We start from the raw sequence: 16,860 nt of genomic DNA, 5'->3' as shown, positions 1-16,860 counted from the left end.
AGATCTTGTCTTGAAACCCCGAAAATGTGATTGGACCGAATTAGCTATGCAAAGATCTTTTTCTGTATGAAACCAAAGCTACAGAATCTGGCAAAAGGATCTCGGAGTCGTTTGTTGTGAGAACAGATCGGGGTTCTCTGCCACGGCCTTCTTAACTTCCTTGATGGCATCATACCCGTACAACCAGGGCTGGACCTCTGGACATGTCCTATAGGGAAAGCATTAGATATATTCCTGGTGCGGAACGGAAGGGGAAACATACCATCGGCTTGGGAAAGCACCCTTGATCTCCTTGCCAAGTTGCGAGGCGAAAATCTCATCACGCTTCCTCTGCTCCTCGCCATCTTCCATGTGGAAATCGTGTCTCTGATGCGAGGGTTAATTCCTTTGAACACTTCGGACCGGACCAGCTAGTTCAAAGACGCTCACCTGTTTGAATGTTTCTCGTACAATTGCTTCTCCTCGGGATTTGCGAAGACTCTCGTACAGCCGGAGAATGGAAGGCAATTGTGCTTTGTCTGTCATGTTTCCCAGCAAAAGGCCGAGGACAGCGCCATCTTCAAGGGAAGAGTTGGCACCCTGGGCCAGATATGGGAGCATCGGGTGACAAGAGTCTCCGCTGTGGGTGTCAACCAAGTCAGTCCAAGTCGCCTCTATCAAGATATGATTTTGACTCACGTGAAGACAAGATTCGAAGTGTCGTTCACCCATTTCTCCATTTCTCCATCTGTCAAAACGTTAATGGTGCACTCTGTCGCAATGTCATCCAGAACTCACGATGCATCAGCCTCCACTTGTCCACGTTGGTTACATATGTAAGGAACCGGTTCAGACTAGCCCCCATAGGTAAATACAGGGAAATATAGCATTGGGCAGCGCCACTCACATTGGATCCCAACCGACAAACAGCTGTCGCATCTCGTCCACAGAGCCAGCCTGCCTCGAAACACCTGGAGGCAGATTGTCCGGCACCAGCAGCACGATGTTGTACACCTGTCCACCTCGGAGCGAGTAGCCCACGGCATGAGCACCAGGTCCAATCCAGAAATGCACTTCAGGGTTCTGAACCAGTGCTTTGAGATCCGGATCGGAGATTTGATCGGCATTCAACACAATCCGATAGGCAAGGTCTCCAGTAGGAATGGGCTCGTCCTTCTTCCCCACAAACGCCTCCCGACACTGAGACCACAAACCGTCAGCAGCGACGATCAGATCGCCGGAGAAGATCTTTCCCGTCACGGAACGCACGGTCGTCGTGTCGAAATCAATATGCTCAATTCTCTCCCCAAGGTGGAAAGTCACACCCAGTTCCTGCGATCGCGCGTAAAGAGCCTGTTGCAAGTCCACGCGATGTAGGTCCACAAAAGGTGCATGGTACTTGGTGCGGATGTTCTTGTCAAAAGAGCTGTCGAGGGCCAGGACCTGGCCCGAATATCGGTGAACTGTGAGCATGGTGGGCTCGGCAGCTGCTTCCCATAAAGAAGCAGGAAGATTCCAGTACTGCAGAAGACGAGATGCGTTCGGCGTGATTTGCAGGCCTGCTCCGACCTCTGCTAGCTCTTTTGCTTGCTCGATGACCTCGACCGAGTGACCGGAGAGAGCTGCAGAGATGGCCGTGGCAATGCCGCTGAGCCCGGCTCCGACGATGACCACGCGCAGACGCGCTTCTACTGGAACCTGCTTTGTGTTTTGGTCAACCAAGTTTAAGACAGACCGATATTTCCAAGGGTTGCTGGACTATCCTTACCATCTTGGATGTGTGATGAAAATTCGTAACTGCGGTCACCTATGAGAGGGTTTCATAATTCTACAAGGAAGACAAAGAAGCTGGGAGGAAGCAATTTGCAAGCTTGGATCTATTGCAGCTCATCAAAATCCCCGGAATGGCCGAGTCCCCGGAACCGCCACGACTCGGGATTTCCGAGGCGCCCCATACGCGCCCCGGATTTCCCAGATTGCACTCGCTTGCGACGATTGATGGAGATGCATCAATGGATCCCTTCGGCCGGTGGAGACGCCACTCACGCTGTTATTTTATCTTTCTGGGGTGCATATCATGGGAACCCACTGATCTCCCGGTTGACCAGGGTATCAATGCCGAATGAATAGCCGAGCATTTGTCTTATTCAGTCTCGACTGTCAAAGTCCACAGCAAAATAACAATCCATGGTTTATTTTAAACCTAAGCTATTTGACCTCGGTATACTTATCGTTGACTCACTCGCTCCCATGTTGACGAGCGAAATAGACACCCGGCAATGTCCTCGCACCCAATGCGATGCAAAAACCTGAAAGGACCGCAAAAGAGCCCATAGTTTACAGAACAGCTCTGTTTGGACCCTTAGAGATCGGACTCTTAAAAACTATTTTATAAAGAAAAACGAGAAGCCCAAGACCACGAATCGCCCCGAATTAGTACTGCGGCGCTTCTTAAGCGGCGCAGGAATGTGGTCCCGAACCGCATCCGAATCCCCCACGGACTTCCCGACAGCGCCTTCCAGTCAATGATGGCGACTCCTCGTGCTCAAAGCTACTAACTTGCGGGGAAGCAGACTGGCTTTATTGAAACCCCAGTGTGGGGGCGCTTATTCCCCGACTGGAAAATAACGGGGACGTGACTTAAATGCAGCGTGCGTCCCCCGGCAATCGTCCTTAATCATACGGTCCATCCCCACATTTCAGTCCACCGAATGTTTGTCTCGCAAGGATGACGGCCGTAGATCCTAGAGTGAGAACTGTGCCCCTGTTGGTTAAGATATTCTACTAACGCCCGTCAATAGCTTTTCCCACAACGGGTGCGATATGCCGCCCTTCTTACCGTCAATGTATACGTCTTCATGGGGAACATGTACTCGGTTAGTTGGGTCTTATGACTGCTGAGACCCCTGATACTGACTAGCTACGTTGATAATAGTCGGGCATAACGACGGGGTTTGAGTCCCTAGCTATAGCCCTTCATGCAGACAACTCCAAGTTGTCGGCCTTGGTCACCTATTCGGTTCTCTCGATGGGATTGGCCAACCTGTTCTGGATGCCTCTGGCCTTGTGCTTTGGAAAGCGCCCAGTTGTTCTCGTGTCCATGGCGATGTTCTTGGGTGGCATCATTTGGAGTGCAGTCGCCAAGGATTATAACAGTTTGCTCGGTTCGCGAGTCTTTGCCAGTTTTGGTAAGTTGGGCTATCTTTTTTTTAAGCAACGGTGACTTGGCTAATAATGGCCACAGGTTATGGTGCTATTGAGTCTCTGGGACCCAGTATCCTGGCAGGTATGCCTTCTTCATTCGATAATACCAGCGGTCTTCCCTAACAGGCCCCCTAGATCTCTTCTTTGAACGAAACTATTCGAGCGCCATGGCCGTATACGCGGCATTCTTATCTGGCGGCTCACAGATTGGCCCTGTTATTGCGGGATACCTTATCGAAGCTCGTGGATGGCGGTGGTTCTTCATTCTCTGTGCCATCATTGCGGGTGTCAACCTGGTCACCACCATCTTCATGCTTCCCGAAACAATCTATGACCGCGAAGAAGAGCCAGAAGTCACCGAAGACTTTGAGAAGAACGCGCATGGCCATCTTGAGACCGTTCAGACTCTGCAATCTCAGGTAGGTGACCGTGCTGCAATGGACTACGGTGAATATATGAAGAAGCTCTTCACTTTCAACATCACCAAGGAAGCGAAGGAGCGAGGCGTCCTCAAGCACTTCATCTATATTTTCTTGCTTCCTTTCCCCCTGCTCCTAGTCCCTGGCGTGTTGATCGCTTCGATCATGTACGGTGTTGTACTCGGAGGGTAAGCATTCACTGGCCTCTATCGTCCACCTCAATCGGCCATTTCGCTGGGACCATTGCTAATCAACCTACAGCATCGTTGCGATCTCAACCCTCGCCCCCTCCCTCTTCTCCCCACCGCCCTACCTCTTCACCTCCGCCGCTTTGGGCCTCTTCACCGTCAGCAGCTTCATCGGTATCGTGGTAGCGTGGCCCATTGCCGGCCCGCTGACCGATATCCTCTCTCGCTGGCTGCGCAGACGCAACAACAACATCCACAAGCCCGAGCACCGTCTCCCAGCGCTGATCATTCCATTCCTGGTCTGTCCCGTCGGCCTCATTGTATTCGGATACACAATTGCACGACGAGCACACTACGTTCAACCGGCCGTCGGTGCAGCCATGGTCGCAGCCGGACTGACCCTAGTTCCCTCTGTCATGCTCTCGTATGTCGTGGACTCCTACCCACGAACCAGTGGCGAGGCGCTTGTGTTAATCAACACATCTAAGAACGTTGTTGCGTTCGGACTGGCTCGGGGCGCATATTCTTGGATGGCCATGGAAGGTGTGGAAAAGATGTTCTATGAGTTTGCCGGAATTGAGTGGGCGGTGATTGCGCTGGCGCTGCCGCTTTACTTTGCCGGACCCTGGTTGCGAGCGCATACCCAGAAGTTGGTCTAGGTGTTAGCTTTACGTTGGTGTTTATCTTGCAGTATTGACTCCGGCAAGTTTAGTAATGAATGATTCTTCTCTTAATGACTACAATCTGATACTTACAAGGTCGTTGATGATGAGAAGGTTGCTCAAATTGGTATCACTGATGCCCGTCGGCTGGGAGTATGAATTGAGTCTAGTCTATTCTAGTTTTTGAACCTCTATGCAGAAAAGAAAAGCGCCTTTTGAAAAGCATGGAGCGGGCGAGCCAGCACCTGGTCTAGTTCAGCTTCTTTCCCGCGCTCTGGGGAAGCTTCCAGTGATGAGCACCCTCGGAGTCAGCATCGGTCACGACCTTGCAAGTGCTGAAAGTGTCAACGAGGGACTTCATGTACATTCCCTCGTCGAGATGGTACCGCTTGCCGAGGTAAGGCACAACGGCGTTGGTAGCCTCTTCCGCGTGATAGAAAGGAATCTTGGGGAAGAGGTGGTGGATGACATGGTAGTCAATGATCTCGTGGAACAAGTGGCGTCCGATGAAGCCGAAGCGTCTGTCGACGGTTGAAAGAGCACCCTTGACGAAAGTCCAAGACTTCTCGTCGTAGTGAGGCACATCAGGGTGAGTGTGGTGCAGGTAGGTGATGGCAACTATATCAACGTTAGAACTTCCAGTCGCAAATATTGGAAAAGTGATCCTTACCCAGCCAGTGGTGAACCCAGAAATAGGGGACGACGTAGAGCAGCACGACCTTCCAGGTACCGATCTGTCCAGACAGATAGTAGAGCGCGCTTCCAACGAGGAGAAGACCGATATCGGAGATGGCGATCAGAGGAGCTTGCGAGTTGGTCCACAGAGAGCCAATGGGGTCAATATGGCTGTTCCGGAACATCTTCTCGCTGTTTTCTTTGGGAAGACTCTTGTTTCCGGCACTGACATTGAACAGCATGTAGAGTTGCCATCCGAAAAGCTGGTGTCCGAGCAGAGTGATAGCGTGATAGAGAGGAGTCTCCTCGACCAGCTCCACAAACTTGCTGACCAGAGTGGGCTTTTGGTTCTGAACTTCAGATTCAGTGGGAGGCACAAAGACAACATCCTTGTCGATGTGGGCGTGGTAACGGTGATGTCTGCCGTGGGTGATCTTCCAGGAAAAGAAAGGCACCATGAGAAGAGAGTGCACAGCCCAGCCAACAACATTGTTGAGCTTGTTGTATGCAGAGAAGGCACCGTGACCACATTCGTGGCCGATAATCCACATTCCAACGCCAACGCAGCCTTGGACAAAGCCATAAAGGATCCAAGCGGCAACTCGGAGAGTCGGCGAAGGCAGAAGATCAATCTTCAGGGCGAGAAACACCAGCACTGAAGCATACACAAAGTCACGGAGCAGATACGCGGATGACCGCAGTGCAGAACGCTCAAAGCAATGAGCTGGGACTTTGCTTCTGATGAAGCCATAAGTGATATCCTTGGGCTTTTTCCGGGGTCAGCATGAATGAGATTTGGTATAAAGAAGAAGATGAATTACCTCAATCTCGCCCTTCAATTGAATGACGGGCTCAACCGTCTGAATAGTGGAAGCCATACTTGCAATGATGCTCCTCACAAAAAAAAAACAAGATAAAGTGAAAATTGAAGAGCCCCTTGGATGAAAATTTATTTACATGAATGGCATGGTGAACTGATTGGCTCGTAGGATCCTAATGATGGAGCCCTATGCGGAGCCGATTCTAGTCCTCTTCTAGATAGGTGGCGACCCCTTTCCATGGATGCGATCAGCATCGGGCCAATGTCACGGTCCGGCTCATTGCAAATCCCGAGACCGCCTTTAGTGACCAACAGAAGTCTTCCGAAAGATGTTGATTTTCGGGAAATTCACGTGGAGCAAATTTTGTTTCTCACGGCTAACGCTTAATCTAATTGCCTTGGCTGCTTTCTTATAGGCCCAGGAGCCGCTACTCAGTTTGAGTTTGAGCCTAATCCCTAGCTTCTATGGATCCCCCCTGACAGTTTTTTTTTTCCTTTTTCTTTTGCCGCTCGATTTAGAAACACTTTGTCCGTCTTGGTATTAGACCTTGTCTCATTGATCCGTTTTTCCGTTTGATCAGCACGTGCAAAGTTCCTTGCAGAGTTATCTACCTAGGCACCGTGGGTGCTGACCAGCCAATATGCCTATACAGCGAGATACTTTCGCATAAGTCATTGACTGAAACCCAAGCCGAATTTCGAAACAAGTCGTGATTCTAAACAAATTAAATTTTTTTTTTGAAAAAAGGGGAAACCAGGGGAAGTTGTTGAGACAACCCATGGGAAGAGGCAAGAGGCGATATGGGGAGGCTAACCCGAAGGAGATTGTGGATCGAGCTTAAGACCTCAACAAATAGAAAATTTTTATTCGAAAATGAAAAGGACCCATATTGCAAGACGCTCATTCAATGGCGAGCTTTGTGACACGTTGACAAGTCCCGTGGAAGCCATTGTGTTGATGGGGTTGGACCTTTCAAGTCTTACCGGCCCCTAACCTGGAAGGCAAGGGAACCGACGGGCGTTAAAAAACTCCTTGTCACGGGCCCTTTCAGTGCACTGCCGAGGTGAATTCCGTCTCGTATCCCTTAAGACGTGATCCATTTCCCCGTGATCGGAGAGCCGATCGCCGCAATGGATAGTGTTACCGTGGCCAATATGAGCAGAGTTTTCAAGACGACTATCTACGGTACCATAGTTCCATGATCAAATCTCCCGTCGATAAAATAAAAGCTGCATGCACATTACGCTAATGGTTATCATCTGGCCCTATCGCGAAGCAGTACGCGTCAAAAGCTCAGCCTCCGGAACTGCCCGCGACTACAATACGGAAGTCTCCATCGATTGTTGCGGGGAAGGTGTGCCGAAGACAAGGAGAGTCCTCAGAAAGATTTCTTCAAATCTGTAAAATGAACAGTAATCATAGTCCATCTCGCTCTTCAAGCTTTTAATTTCTTGTGTTTCATTCCCGTCGAGTCACCGATTCCAAGCCTTTGTATACGTGGCACCCACTGGTGTATTAAGAAAGAACAGGAACAGAAGCCGAAGGCATGTCACAAAACCAGTAGCTCTTCAGTAGCGACCACTTCAGCAAAGTCTCGTGCTAGGAGTCGAAAACACGTAAAGACTGTGCCACAGCATGCTCTGCGATGACGACAGGCAGATGAAAAGATTGAATAAAAAGAACCTGGAAAAGAAGGAAAACAAAACCGTAGACGAGATCCAGTACGAGTACGACATCCAGGTGGCAGACGTAGGGGGGTAATTCAACATCGGCACAAGCCAACGCCGTTTAGAAATTGCGAGGGCTGTCGGCCTCGACTTGCCCACAACTTGTACCATCTCTCCCGCCTATATATCGTTTCCAGGACCTTGATGCCCGCGGGTCAGGATGTGATGGGTATGAGGAAGATGGACTGCGGCTCAAGGAGCCAGGGGAGGACGGTGCTGAAGAACCTGGTGTTGTGTTCGTTGTGGCTGGGGAAACTGTGTTATTGACGCTTGATTGAACGGCTGCAGCCCCAGCGGCGGGATTGCAATGGACACAGACGAATATGTTAAATCCCCGGCCGTCACAGCTGGTACAGATTGCTCCCCTATTAGACGCGTCAATATCGAGTCGAGTCATCGTACGAATAAGAAATAGAGTATATACCTTGGAGCATTTCCGGCACAATTGCGACATGTCGAGACGGTCCTTCCGCCGATGCATGATATGTGGTCAGGGTCAAGATCGAAGAGGGAGACGTTTGAGGTGGCCATTGCGCGGTGGTAGGCAGTGAGGCTATGCGGCCCGAAGATGTATGCAAAGCGCCGATTCTGGGAGTCGGTGCAAGGATGGGGTGACTGGAGGTACGATATACTTTAAAGCTTGTGTATACCGGTGGTTCCCGATTTCGTTTCCCTTGCTGGTCGTTAAGAGTGGTCTGGGTTGATTCGAGGGAAGGCGGCGCTTTATCAACGTGCCCTTGCAAAAGAACCAACGTCGGAACAAAAGGACAGAAGGCAACGTGTTGAATCCACAGATCTTGCAAGGATAAAATCCCGTTTGGGCAAAAGTATAACGAGTCCGGAAAGGGCAGAAACAGGAGGATTGCATCTTATATGCGCGACCAGCTGGTGGCACACGACACCCCGAGGGCAGATGTTACATTGAAAAACAAAGAATCGATGACGCCGAGGGACTGAGCCGATCTTTCACTTGATCAGCAGGACATAGCGTTGCAATGCAATTTGTTGCAGCCCAAGATCGATATTTTTTTTAGCAAGGTGAGTCGGTCGACTTGGCGCAGCGACATATTTCAAGATGACGATTTTCCAATGAGAGGCGCAGAAGTGAATCTGGCATATGAGGAGAACGGCGCATGCACCGTATTGGGTTTAAAGCGGCCGCGCGCGCAGTAGAGCCAAGAAGCGTCGGAGGGATGGCGCAGAAAGCCCATGTCTTGATGCCCGGGATTAAGGTACCCAGCGGCGCACTTTCAGGGTTGCTGAAACAGGCCGCGTTGGCGGAGGCTGTTTCGAGCGGAAGGTAGATCGAGGTTCCAACGTCGTCCGCGACTTTTGACTGGCACTTGTTACCATCTGACTACAACGGTGTTCCCGGACTGCGCGGTTCAACGTGATAGCAGTTCCCGGGTAGAAGAGACGCACCATGCAGGGATCAAGTAACGGGGATCTTCGACCATCACAAATCAAATGCGCGCCTAGACTGGATTCGGTGTTGCCTGCGCGGAAAATTAGTCCCAGCCGCATGGAAGCCACCACGGCTTGGTGTTACGAGTCCTAAGATGGGTATGTAGGGAAAGTAGACCGCTTCAAATTTGGATGTCAGAGGGGAACTGGAGACGACAAATGAAAGAGGAGAAAATGGGGCCAGACTGCGCGGTCGAGGGGCAATGAATGGAGATTCCATCCACGGGAAGCTGCATTCCACCATGCGAGGATGGTGGAATTTCCGAGGTATACGAATCACATTCGGCTCACATTGGCATGCCGTTTGTCAGCTTATGAGACTGCATCCATGAGTTTCATACAATGACTCCAAATATGCTTTCCATCTTGACGGGGTTGGAATGCATCGCGTGTTTCAACAAGCTGGTAGTCATATGGTCATTTGCATATGGTTCAAGCCGAGCCAACAGTCCAGGGAAAGATATTATTGGATATCAGAGAGACAACCCCGGCTAAAAGGCACGGCTGTGCATCCATCGAGATATTGCAGGTCCGCTCGAAATGCGCTCATTCAACTCGCGATGACAAATCCACATTCGTCATCAGCCCTCATTAGGCAGGACCCGAACAAACGGACGTTATGGCAGTTGATCTCGGTGCATGTGAGCTCAGCCCCAGGGTCCCAAGCGAATATACCCCTGGCTCAAATGACGATGTGGCATGCGACAGATCTCGCATGCCTTAAAAGAAACAAAGAAACAAAGAAAATCCCACGTCTGATTCGCAGATCATGAGGCCGAGAACACGCCAAAAAGGTTGGCTCGCTGGCCAATTGCAGGGTGTAAAGAACAAGAACGAACTTCGGGAAGCGCCGGCGGATGCGACATGGCAGACACCACCGTGATCCTCCAAGTAGGTATCCGTCGAACACGGTAGTCGAGGAGACCGGAGATATTTCCACGCTGGGACAAGATCCTAACAATTGGGTGGACTCGACTTTGACTGCACTCGGTACAAGATCCTGGTAAATAGAGACGGACGCAAGGTCCCCCTGGCAACCGTTGAGAGCCGAAGTCGCTGATTCACCAGATGCTCAGGAGCTGAGATGTCTTACGGAACTATCGTTGGAGTATATTCTCCGCCCGCGATTGCGTGCAGCCAGTCGACACTAAGAAACGTGCCTGGATTTTGTGGCAGGGTACATAGCCCTAGTCAGTTCGCACAGACGCGTCGCAGCTGGTGCATAGAGCATATCGAATCCATCATAGTAAAGGGTGACAGGTGGCTTGTTCGACCGGTTCGAAGCGAAGTGGGAGTGGGCTGCAGCCAGCCATTCTCCATCACGCGCTAGACCCGGAATTCGAACGCGGACTGGGGTCATGGCCTCACACGGCAGCATGCGTTCTTTGTGGTGGACCCGGCACGACAATTCTCGAAAGGTGGTCTGAGACTCCCGAGATTTCGGCGTCCGTGGTGGATTCATTGTTCGAGGGGATGTGGTGAGACCGCGCGCAGAAAAGATGTAACGGCAAAGAAAAGTCTCCAGTCAGCTGACATGAATGCGAAAAGATGCAGTCTGATTGACGAAGTGATCTCTCGATCTGATTTGGCCCTCCTATCTGGAAGGATCGCCCGGGGCTTTTCGGCCGTCGATATTCTAACTGACCTGCCATCTGGTCTGTCTGCCACTTCGGAGGTTCGGGCCCTGTTGGTGTTCGATCTGGGAGCTTGTTTCCGAGTTTCGGCGATAAAATTCGGCCAAACGTAGTTTCCACATTGGACACGGACGGACCCTTTCAGATGGGTTCTAGCGAGATGACATCATAGCGCGCTTTTGAACAAGCCCCGATAGTGGTCGGTGCCTGACAGCACTGGGATAGGACCGCCTACCTAGAGTCACGCTGCATTTGAAGAGCTACAGTGGTCTGCGGCGACTACCAAGTGTAGAGGGAGATTTGCAAGATAGGAGATTGGCAATTCATTCTTGATAATCATTATGACCAGCATTGGGATCGCCATTGCAACAAAGGGGGAGATATCATAAGCGACGTGAGGTAATGGTTCAGTTCAAGAAGATCCATAGTTGGTAGACCACAGCTTCTTGAAATGACAGAACCGTAAAAAGGCATGGAAAGCAAAAGGGTAACTAGAAAGAGAACATCAAATAGCCATCGCATCAACCTATCCAAACTCCAGTCCTAGTAACTCCGTATCTTGTAACTCAACCCTTGCCAGTAAATTCGTTGGGATACTTTCTGATGTTGAAGTCACAAGAGAGAAAGGGGAAATGAAACTCAATTGTTCTGCACCTGGAACACAGGGGTAATGCTCATGGAGATCCAAGTGAATTACTGGAAGTATTCTGCGGGCAGCGCTGCCAGAAGAGCGATGGTACCCAGCCCTCCGAGAAGGGCACTGATTACAGCCGTGGCGGTGTAGCCAGCCATTGCCGTGGACGTGGAGTGTGATGACTTGGCTCGCTTATTTGAAGGCTCACTCTCCGAAAGCGCTGAACTGATGGCATCAACAACTTCGGCGTTTGGAAAGCTGTTGAGATCCGGCTGAGAGGCAGGGATCACCGCCTCGGGCTGTTGCGCATCCTGGGTTTCCATATCAGAAGCCTTTCGCTTCAGGGAGACTGGAGCAAGAGCAGGGCTGAACTCCTTGACCGGGCTTGGCTCTTTCAGAGAGCTTGATGGATTGCTGTCAACGTTGTTTTGGGCGTAGACGGAGCCGTACTTGTATGAAAAGGGCCCATCAGCGTAATCAAAACGCGGGTAAGGCGTGTGAAGCGAAGGGGGGAAGTTGTTAGGCAGTCTCCACGGGTTGACATCGTAAGCCGAAATGGGAGGAGGTTGGAAAGAAGGCCCCTGGAAATTATACTCTGCGTGGAATGGGACATTGGTTGTGGGAACGCTAGACTTGGACTCGGTCGCCTCGGGCTTGACCTGAAGGCCGGCGTCCTGAAGGCCGGACTGCACAGAACTGATGCCGGACTGCACAGAACTGATGAACGCATCCTCACGCATCTTTTCCCGTAACAGCATACTGGGATCGACGAAGGCATTGTCATTGATGTAAGCTTCTTCGTCATCGTAGGAATCATCATTGACTGAATATTCATTCCCAGACTGAGCCTCCGAGTCTGAGACGGAATCGGACTCGCAGTCCTCCTCGGAGAATTGTTCGTACTCATAGTATCCGGTTTCCTCAAGGCCGGCGGCATTGGAATTGGCACCATCGTTGCTGTTAATGAACGAAGAGGGCTCTGATGACTCGAGTTCCGATCCCTGCTCGTCATTAGGGCTTGTAGAATCATCGGACTGGTGTCCAAGGACTTCGTCTTCGTGATAAAAGCATGGATCTCCCGAAGCCTTTGACTCCTCTTTCATGTGTCGCTCCTCGTGCACGGTCTCAAGCACAGTTTCCTCGTCCTCAATCACACAGATTGGCTCCGACGGGTGAGAGAAGTTTCTTTGCATCATGGCCGCCGTGATCTTGATAGGTTCTTCCACATCACTGTCATCCTCGGGAGCACAAAAGGTGTTGGTGGATGTGGAGGGTCTGAGCTTCGAGGCGGGAGGTGTGATAGGTTCAGCAACGCTATGGTTCACCGAAACTTCGTCGCTGGTAGGCCCTCTAGGGTGTACATCAGTCTTGATCATGCTAACTTTAAGGCAGGAGTGCTCGTACTCATAGATCCAGTCAAATTTACACCTGACGGCCAGAGCGGGATACGTTTCTGTTGGTAGAGTCAGCCAACGAGTCGGTATCATAGGGGTTTGCGGACATAGGTACGAACCATCTTCACGGTCCACGGGTACACCAAAGGTCAGGATATCGCCATGAATAAGCGGCATCTTCTCGCCAGTAATCAGCCTCGATTTGTTGATCCACGTTCCATGAGTCGATCCATAATCGCAGATGTAGAGATTCTGTAGATCGTGCTCATCAGCATACTTGGTCAAATGAGGAAGAACGGGAAGTTGGAGCGTACCTTTGTTTCCAGGGAGATGCTCAGCTCAGCATGATCCCGAGACATGACCCGGGAGTCAAACCACGCATTATCCTTGGCGGGGGTGCGGTTCCTGAGCCCACGCTTTGAGCAGCGTCCGATCTCGATAGATGGTTCGGAGGTAGAGAGGGTGAACGAGCGGACGAGGGAAACTTTGGCATCGAAGTTGACGGGGGACAGCACCACCGATACTAGAAAGTCACAGACGGGTCAGTAAGAGTATAGCGAAGGTAGGCGAAGCAAACAGGCAGGGACTCCGAGGGACTCACCTTGCACATCCGACATGTTGACGGACTCAGACGGTGACGGCAGCATGTATGGCGTGGGAAGTGGATGTTGGAAAAACAGGGGAGTGATTTCTAGATGACGCAAGTTAGATGAAGATAAGAAGCGGTCATATGTGCCAACGGGGCGTCAAGAAAGGCCCAGGCTGCAACGGAGGCTGATAAGCACGGGACCTGGGGTCGGTGAGAGCGTACCGGGTTTATCCGGCTGTTGCGGACGGGTACCTCCCAAGCGAAATGACTTGAGAGAGAAGGTTTAGAACGTAGGAAGGAAGGCAGGAAAAGCGGAAGGTGGTAAGGTGAAAGTAGGAGGGGGGAGGGGTAGATGATGAATCAGGCTATGGTGGTCAAGGCTTCTTGGGTGCCCGGCCCTCTGAGGTCCCTTGGATTGACCCGGACGGACCCAGCAAATGGGAAAGTAATGGTGCGGTTATCATTCGTTAACTCCCAAGGAATCACAAGAGCACTTCATGTAGTAAGTGTAGTAGTAGTAGGCAAGTAAGAGTGTACTTCATGGAGTTTATCAGGTATACCGGTGGGGCGTTCTTATCGGAGCATCCCACTTGTGGATCCCCGCGGAAGCTTACGTAGATGGGACTGAGATGGGGTACGGATTCCTCTCTATTTTGCCGGCTATTTCCATCTATGGTGCTCCATGGTGGCCACATACTGAACGGTATATCAAGACGTCACGTCACATTCACCTCTATGGTACACAAATTACTCTCCAATGTTCACAACCCAATGCAAGTGTCTGCGGACACCGCCCTGACCCTCAAAATCCCGGTTCGCATCTCTGGATATCACAGCCCGCCCACGATCAAAGCAACAGGAAGAGGGAATATGTCAGGAGGGAGATACTAAATACAAGCAGAGAAAAAATTGGCAGGGCTTCCACCAGGCTGAGCCAGAGAGTCCGAAGTCCGGATATCGAAAAGGGAATAATTAGACATGCACCCGAGTCCAGGCCCCGGAGATGGAAGACGAGAAAGGAAAGAGGGAAGAGTGTAGGAATAGAAATCGCAGTAAGCACTTTTACATGCCACCGGGGCCAGCACCCATGGCACCCATGGAGTTCAGGCGAGCGGCCAACTGCGGGTACTTCTCCTGAACCTCCAGCTGGGTACGGGTGGCCTCGGCGTAGGAGATGGCGTTGATGATCTCGGCTTCGGTGCGAGCAAGCTCGGCAGCCCGCTCGAAGTACTTGAGGGCCTGCGAGACCTTGCCCTGCTGGAGCAGCAACTGGGCCATGGTGCCGACAGCGATGTCACACTCGGGGTCGACTAGACGACTTGTTAGATGAGCGTTCCTCTGAGACATAGCTGGTTCACTTACTGATGAGTGCCTTCTCGCAAAGGGCCTCGGCTTCGGCGAAGTCGTGCTTCCACTGGAACAGAGCCAGAGCCTTGTTGATCAGGGGGAGGACGTTGATGCCCATGGGCTTGTTCTGCTTCTCCATCTCGACGGCCTTGTCGAACTTCTCGATGGCCTCGGAGTAGTTCTGCTGGTCGAGCAGAAGCTCACCGTAGTAGTTGTATACATCAGGAACCTCCTCGAAGTTCTTGACCGACCGGCGGAAGGTAGCCATGGCGGAGGCAACGGAGCCCATCTTGTACTGGGTAACACCGAGCTGGATGTGAGAGAAGATGAAGGAGCGGTCAAGGTCGATCGACTTCTGGTAGTCCTTGGCGGCTTCGGCGAACTCACCCAGGATGAAGTGGAGCTGAGCGCGGTGGTAGTAGATATCGGGGTCATCCTTGTTGTGGGTGATGGCAAGCTCGAAGTCGTCGGCGGCAGCATCCTTGTTTCCTGTTCAACAGTCAGAAAGGTGTCGGCGATCGGGGGGGGTTACGGCGGTCAGAGTCAACTTACCGAGCTCCAGGTGCAAGCTGGCGCGCTTGATGTAGCTCTGGACAAGAGAGGGCTGCAGCTCAACGCTCTTGTTCAGGTCTTCAAGAGCACCAGCAGCGTTGCCACCGAGGTATGTGAAAGTAGCCCGCATGTTGAGAGCCAGGGCCTCGAAGTCTTCCAGGTCGCCGGCCTGGATTGCCTTCTCGAAGGACGAGGCAGCTTCCTCATAGCCATCAGCGGTCTTCTTGCCCATGGCAACCATACCGCTGCGAAGCAGACCCTTGCCCGAGTCCTCGCTCAACTCAACAGAGTCCTCCAGGCCCTCGGGAAGAGACAAGGGGCGGAAGCTCTGCAGGTAGTTGGAAACGAAGGTGGCACTGGGCAGTTTCTTGGTGCGCGCATCCAAGATAGCCTTGCTCTTCTTCTCGGCGACCTTCTTCAGCAGACGCTCGAGGGAGTTGCGGCTGACGTCGTTGGAGAATCCATCGATGATGCAGCTGGCGGTGAAGTCGAGGAGGGCCTCGCTGAACTTGCCGAGGTGCTCGTACGCGATGGCTCTTCGGTTAAGGGCCTTCACATACTCGCTGTCCATCGCGAGCGCGGCACTGGTATCCTCTACAACCTTCTCCCACTCAGACAACACGTTATAGCAGGCGGCGCGGTTCGAGTAGAAAACGGGGTCGGGCTTGCAAATAATGGCCTTGCCGTACAGGATAATCGCATTGTTGTAATCCTTGGAGCCATAAGCCTTGTTACCGGCGGCCTTCAGCTTGCCAGCATACTCCTTCCGGGTCTTGCATCGATTGTCAGCGACTAAAAGTCGAGTGAAACGACTCAATGGGTTGGAAAAACAAACCTCCTCAGACAACTGACCCACGGTGGTCTCATCGACATCGGGGATCTCCTCGGCGGGTTCCTCGGCCTTCTTGGCAGGCTCTGTAGTGATGTCAGTCGCGATTCCGCGATCGCAATCGAAGAGAATTCATCACGCACCATCCTGCACGGAAGCAGACTTGGTCTTCTTCTTCTCCTCCTCAGCCTTCTTCTTCTCTTTCCTTCGCTGATTCTTGCTCTTCTTCGGCGCGGAGGAAGAAGCGTCGCCGCTGGGCTTCTTCGAGTCGGACAGGTAGTAGACAACACCGGCGCCAGTCACGACGACGGCAACACCGGCAATGGTATAGACGACAGCCTTGTTCTCAGAGACCCAGTTGGTGATGCGGTCCCAAACCGACTGTGATGACGAAGGGGGAAGCTTCGCAGTATCCAACACCACCTGGGTGGGTGTTGCGGGTAATGGCGACTCGCTCGACATAATGTATGAGGATCCGGACACGGCGGCCGATGCTGTGAGAGTCCTGATTCTGCGCGATAGAGCGGAGTTAGAAGCGCGTCAATGCACGACAAGAAAAGGGTGAAACGAACCGGTCCTTGACGCCAGAAGCGGGAAGAGTGAGATAGGGAGAAGTGACGGAGCTACGAGGAAAAGTCCTGAGTTGGATGAGTGGCTGCACGGGCCAATCACGGCCACTGCGACGGCAACGTCAGATTCTCCACAATCCACACCCGGTTTCGCCGAAGGGATATAACTTCGA

General features: G+C 51.9%; 5 protein-coding genes across 5 annotated transcripts; 1 reads left to right on the top strand and 4 right to left on the bottom strand.

Moving 5' to 3' along the window:
* Positions 1-78: 78 nt before the first annotated feature.
* Positions 79-1,750, bottom strand: N7498_003524 (putative monooxygenase; the record flags this gene model as incomplete). Its single annotated transcript, XM_058450586.1, has 7 exons — positions 79-208; positions 263-366; positions 430-619; positions 679-727; positions 778-833; positions 887-1,677; positions 1,748-1,750. The coding sequence occupies 7 exons, from the start codon at positions 1,748-1,750 to the stop codon at positions 79-81; spliced, it is 1,323 nt and encodes a 440-aa protein (XP_058310048.1).
* A 957-nt stretch (positions 1,751-2,707) lies between these two features.
* N7498_003523 (putative MFS transporter) lies at positions 2,708-4,449 on the top strand (the record flags this gene model as incomplete). Its single annotated transcript, XM_058450585.1, has 6 exons — positions 2,708-2,728; positions 2,781-2,855; positions 2,915-3,167; positions 3,224-3,265; positions 3,319-3,790; positions 3,864-4,449. The coding sequence occupies 6 exons, from the start codon at positions 2,708-2,710 to the stop codon at positions 4,447-4,449; spliced, it is 1,449 nt and encodes a 482-aa protein (XP_058310047.1).
* A 253-nt stretch (positions 4,450-4,702) lies between these two features.
* N7498_003522 (oleate delta-12 desaturase) lies at positions 4,703-6,005 on the bottom strand (the record flags this gene model as incomplete). Its single annotated transcript, XM_058450584.1, has 3 exons — positions 4,703-5,070; positions 5,123-5,894; positions 5,949-6,005. 3 exons carry the CDS (start codon positions 6,003-6,005, stop codon positions 4,703-4,705), a joined length of 1,197 nt encoding a protein of 398 aa, XP_058310046.1.
* Positions 6,006-11,466: 5,461 nt separating this feature from the next.
* Positions 11,467-13,418, bottom strand: N7498_003521 (FHA domain protein; the record flags this gene model as incomplete). The annotated part of the gene is made up of 5 exons (XM_058450583.1): positions 11,467-12,757; positions 12,812-12,860; positions 12,921-13,053; positions 13,116-13,324; positions 13,403-13,418. 5 exons carry the CDS (start codon positions 13,416-13,418, stop codon positions 11,467-11,469), a joined length of 1,698 nt encoding a protein of 565 aa, XP_058310045.1.
* Positions 13,419-14,452: 1,034 nt separating this feature from the next.
* tom70 (putative mitochondrial outer membrane translocase receptor (TOM70)) lies at positions 14,453-16,580 on the bottom strand (the record flags this gene model as incomplete). Its single annotated transcript, XM_058450582.1, has 5 exons — positions 14,453-14,700; positions 14,753-15,226; positions 15,290-16,061; positions 16,125-16,204; positions 16,262-16,580. The coding sequence occupies 5 exons, from the start codon at positions 16,578-16,580 to the stop codon at positions 14,453-14,455; spliced, it is 1,893 nt and encodes a 630-aa protein (XP_058310044.1).
* Positions 16,581-16,860: the final 280 nt, after the last annotated feature.

This window comes from Penicillium cinerascens (assembly GCF_028974065.1).
Source record: "Penicillium cinerascens strain IBT 15544 chromosome Unknown contig_24_segment0_segment0, whole genome shotgun sequence".
NCBI classification, from domain to species: domain Eukaryota; kingdom Fungi; phylum Ascomycota; class Eurotiomycetes; order Eurotiales; family Aspergillaceae; genus Penicillium; species Penicillium cinerascens.
The sequence above is the reverse complement of the archived record's forward strand: the minus strand, read 5'-3'. Positions and strand labels throughout refer to the sequence as shown.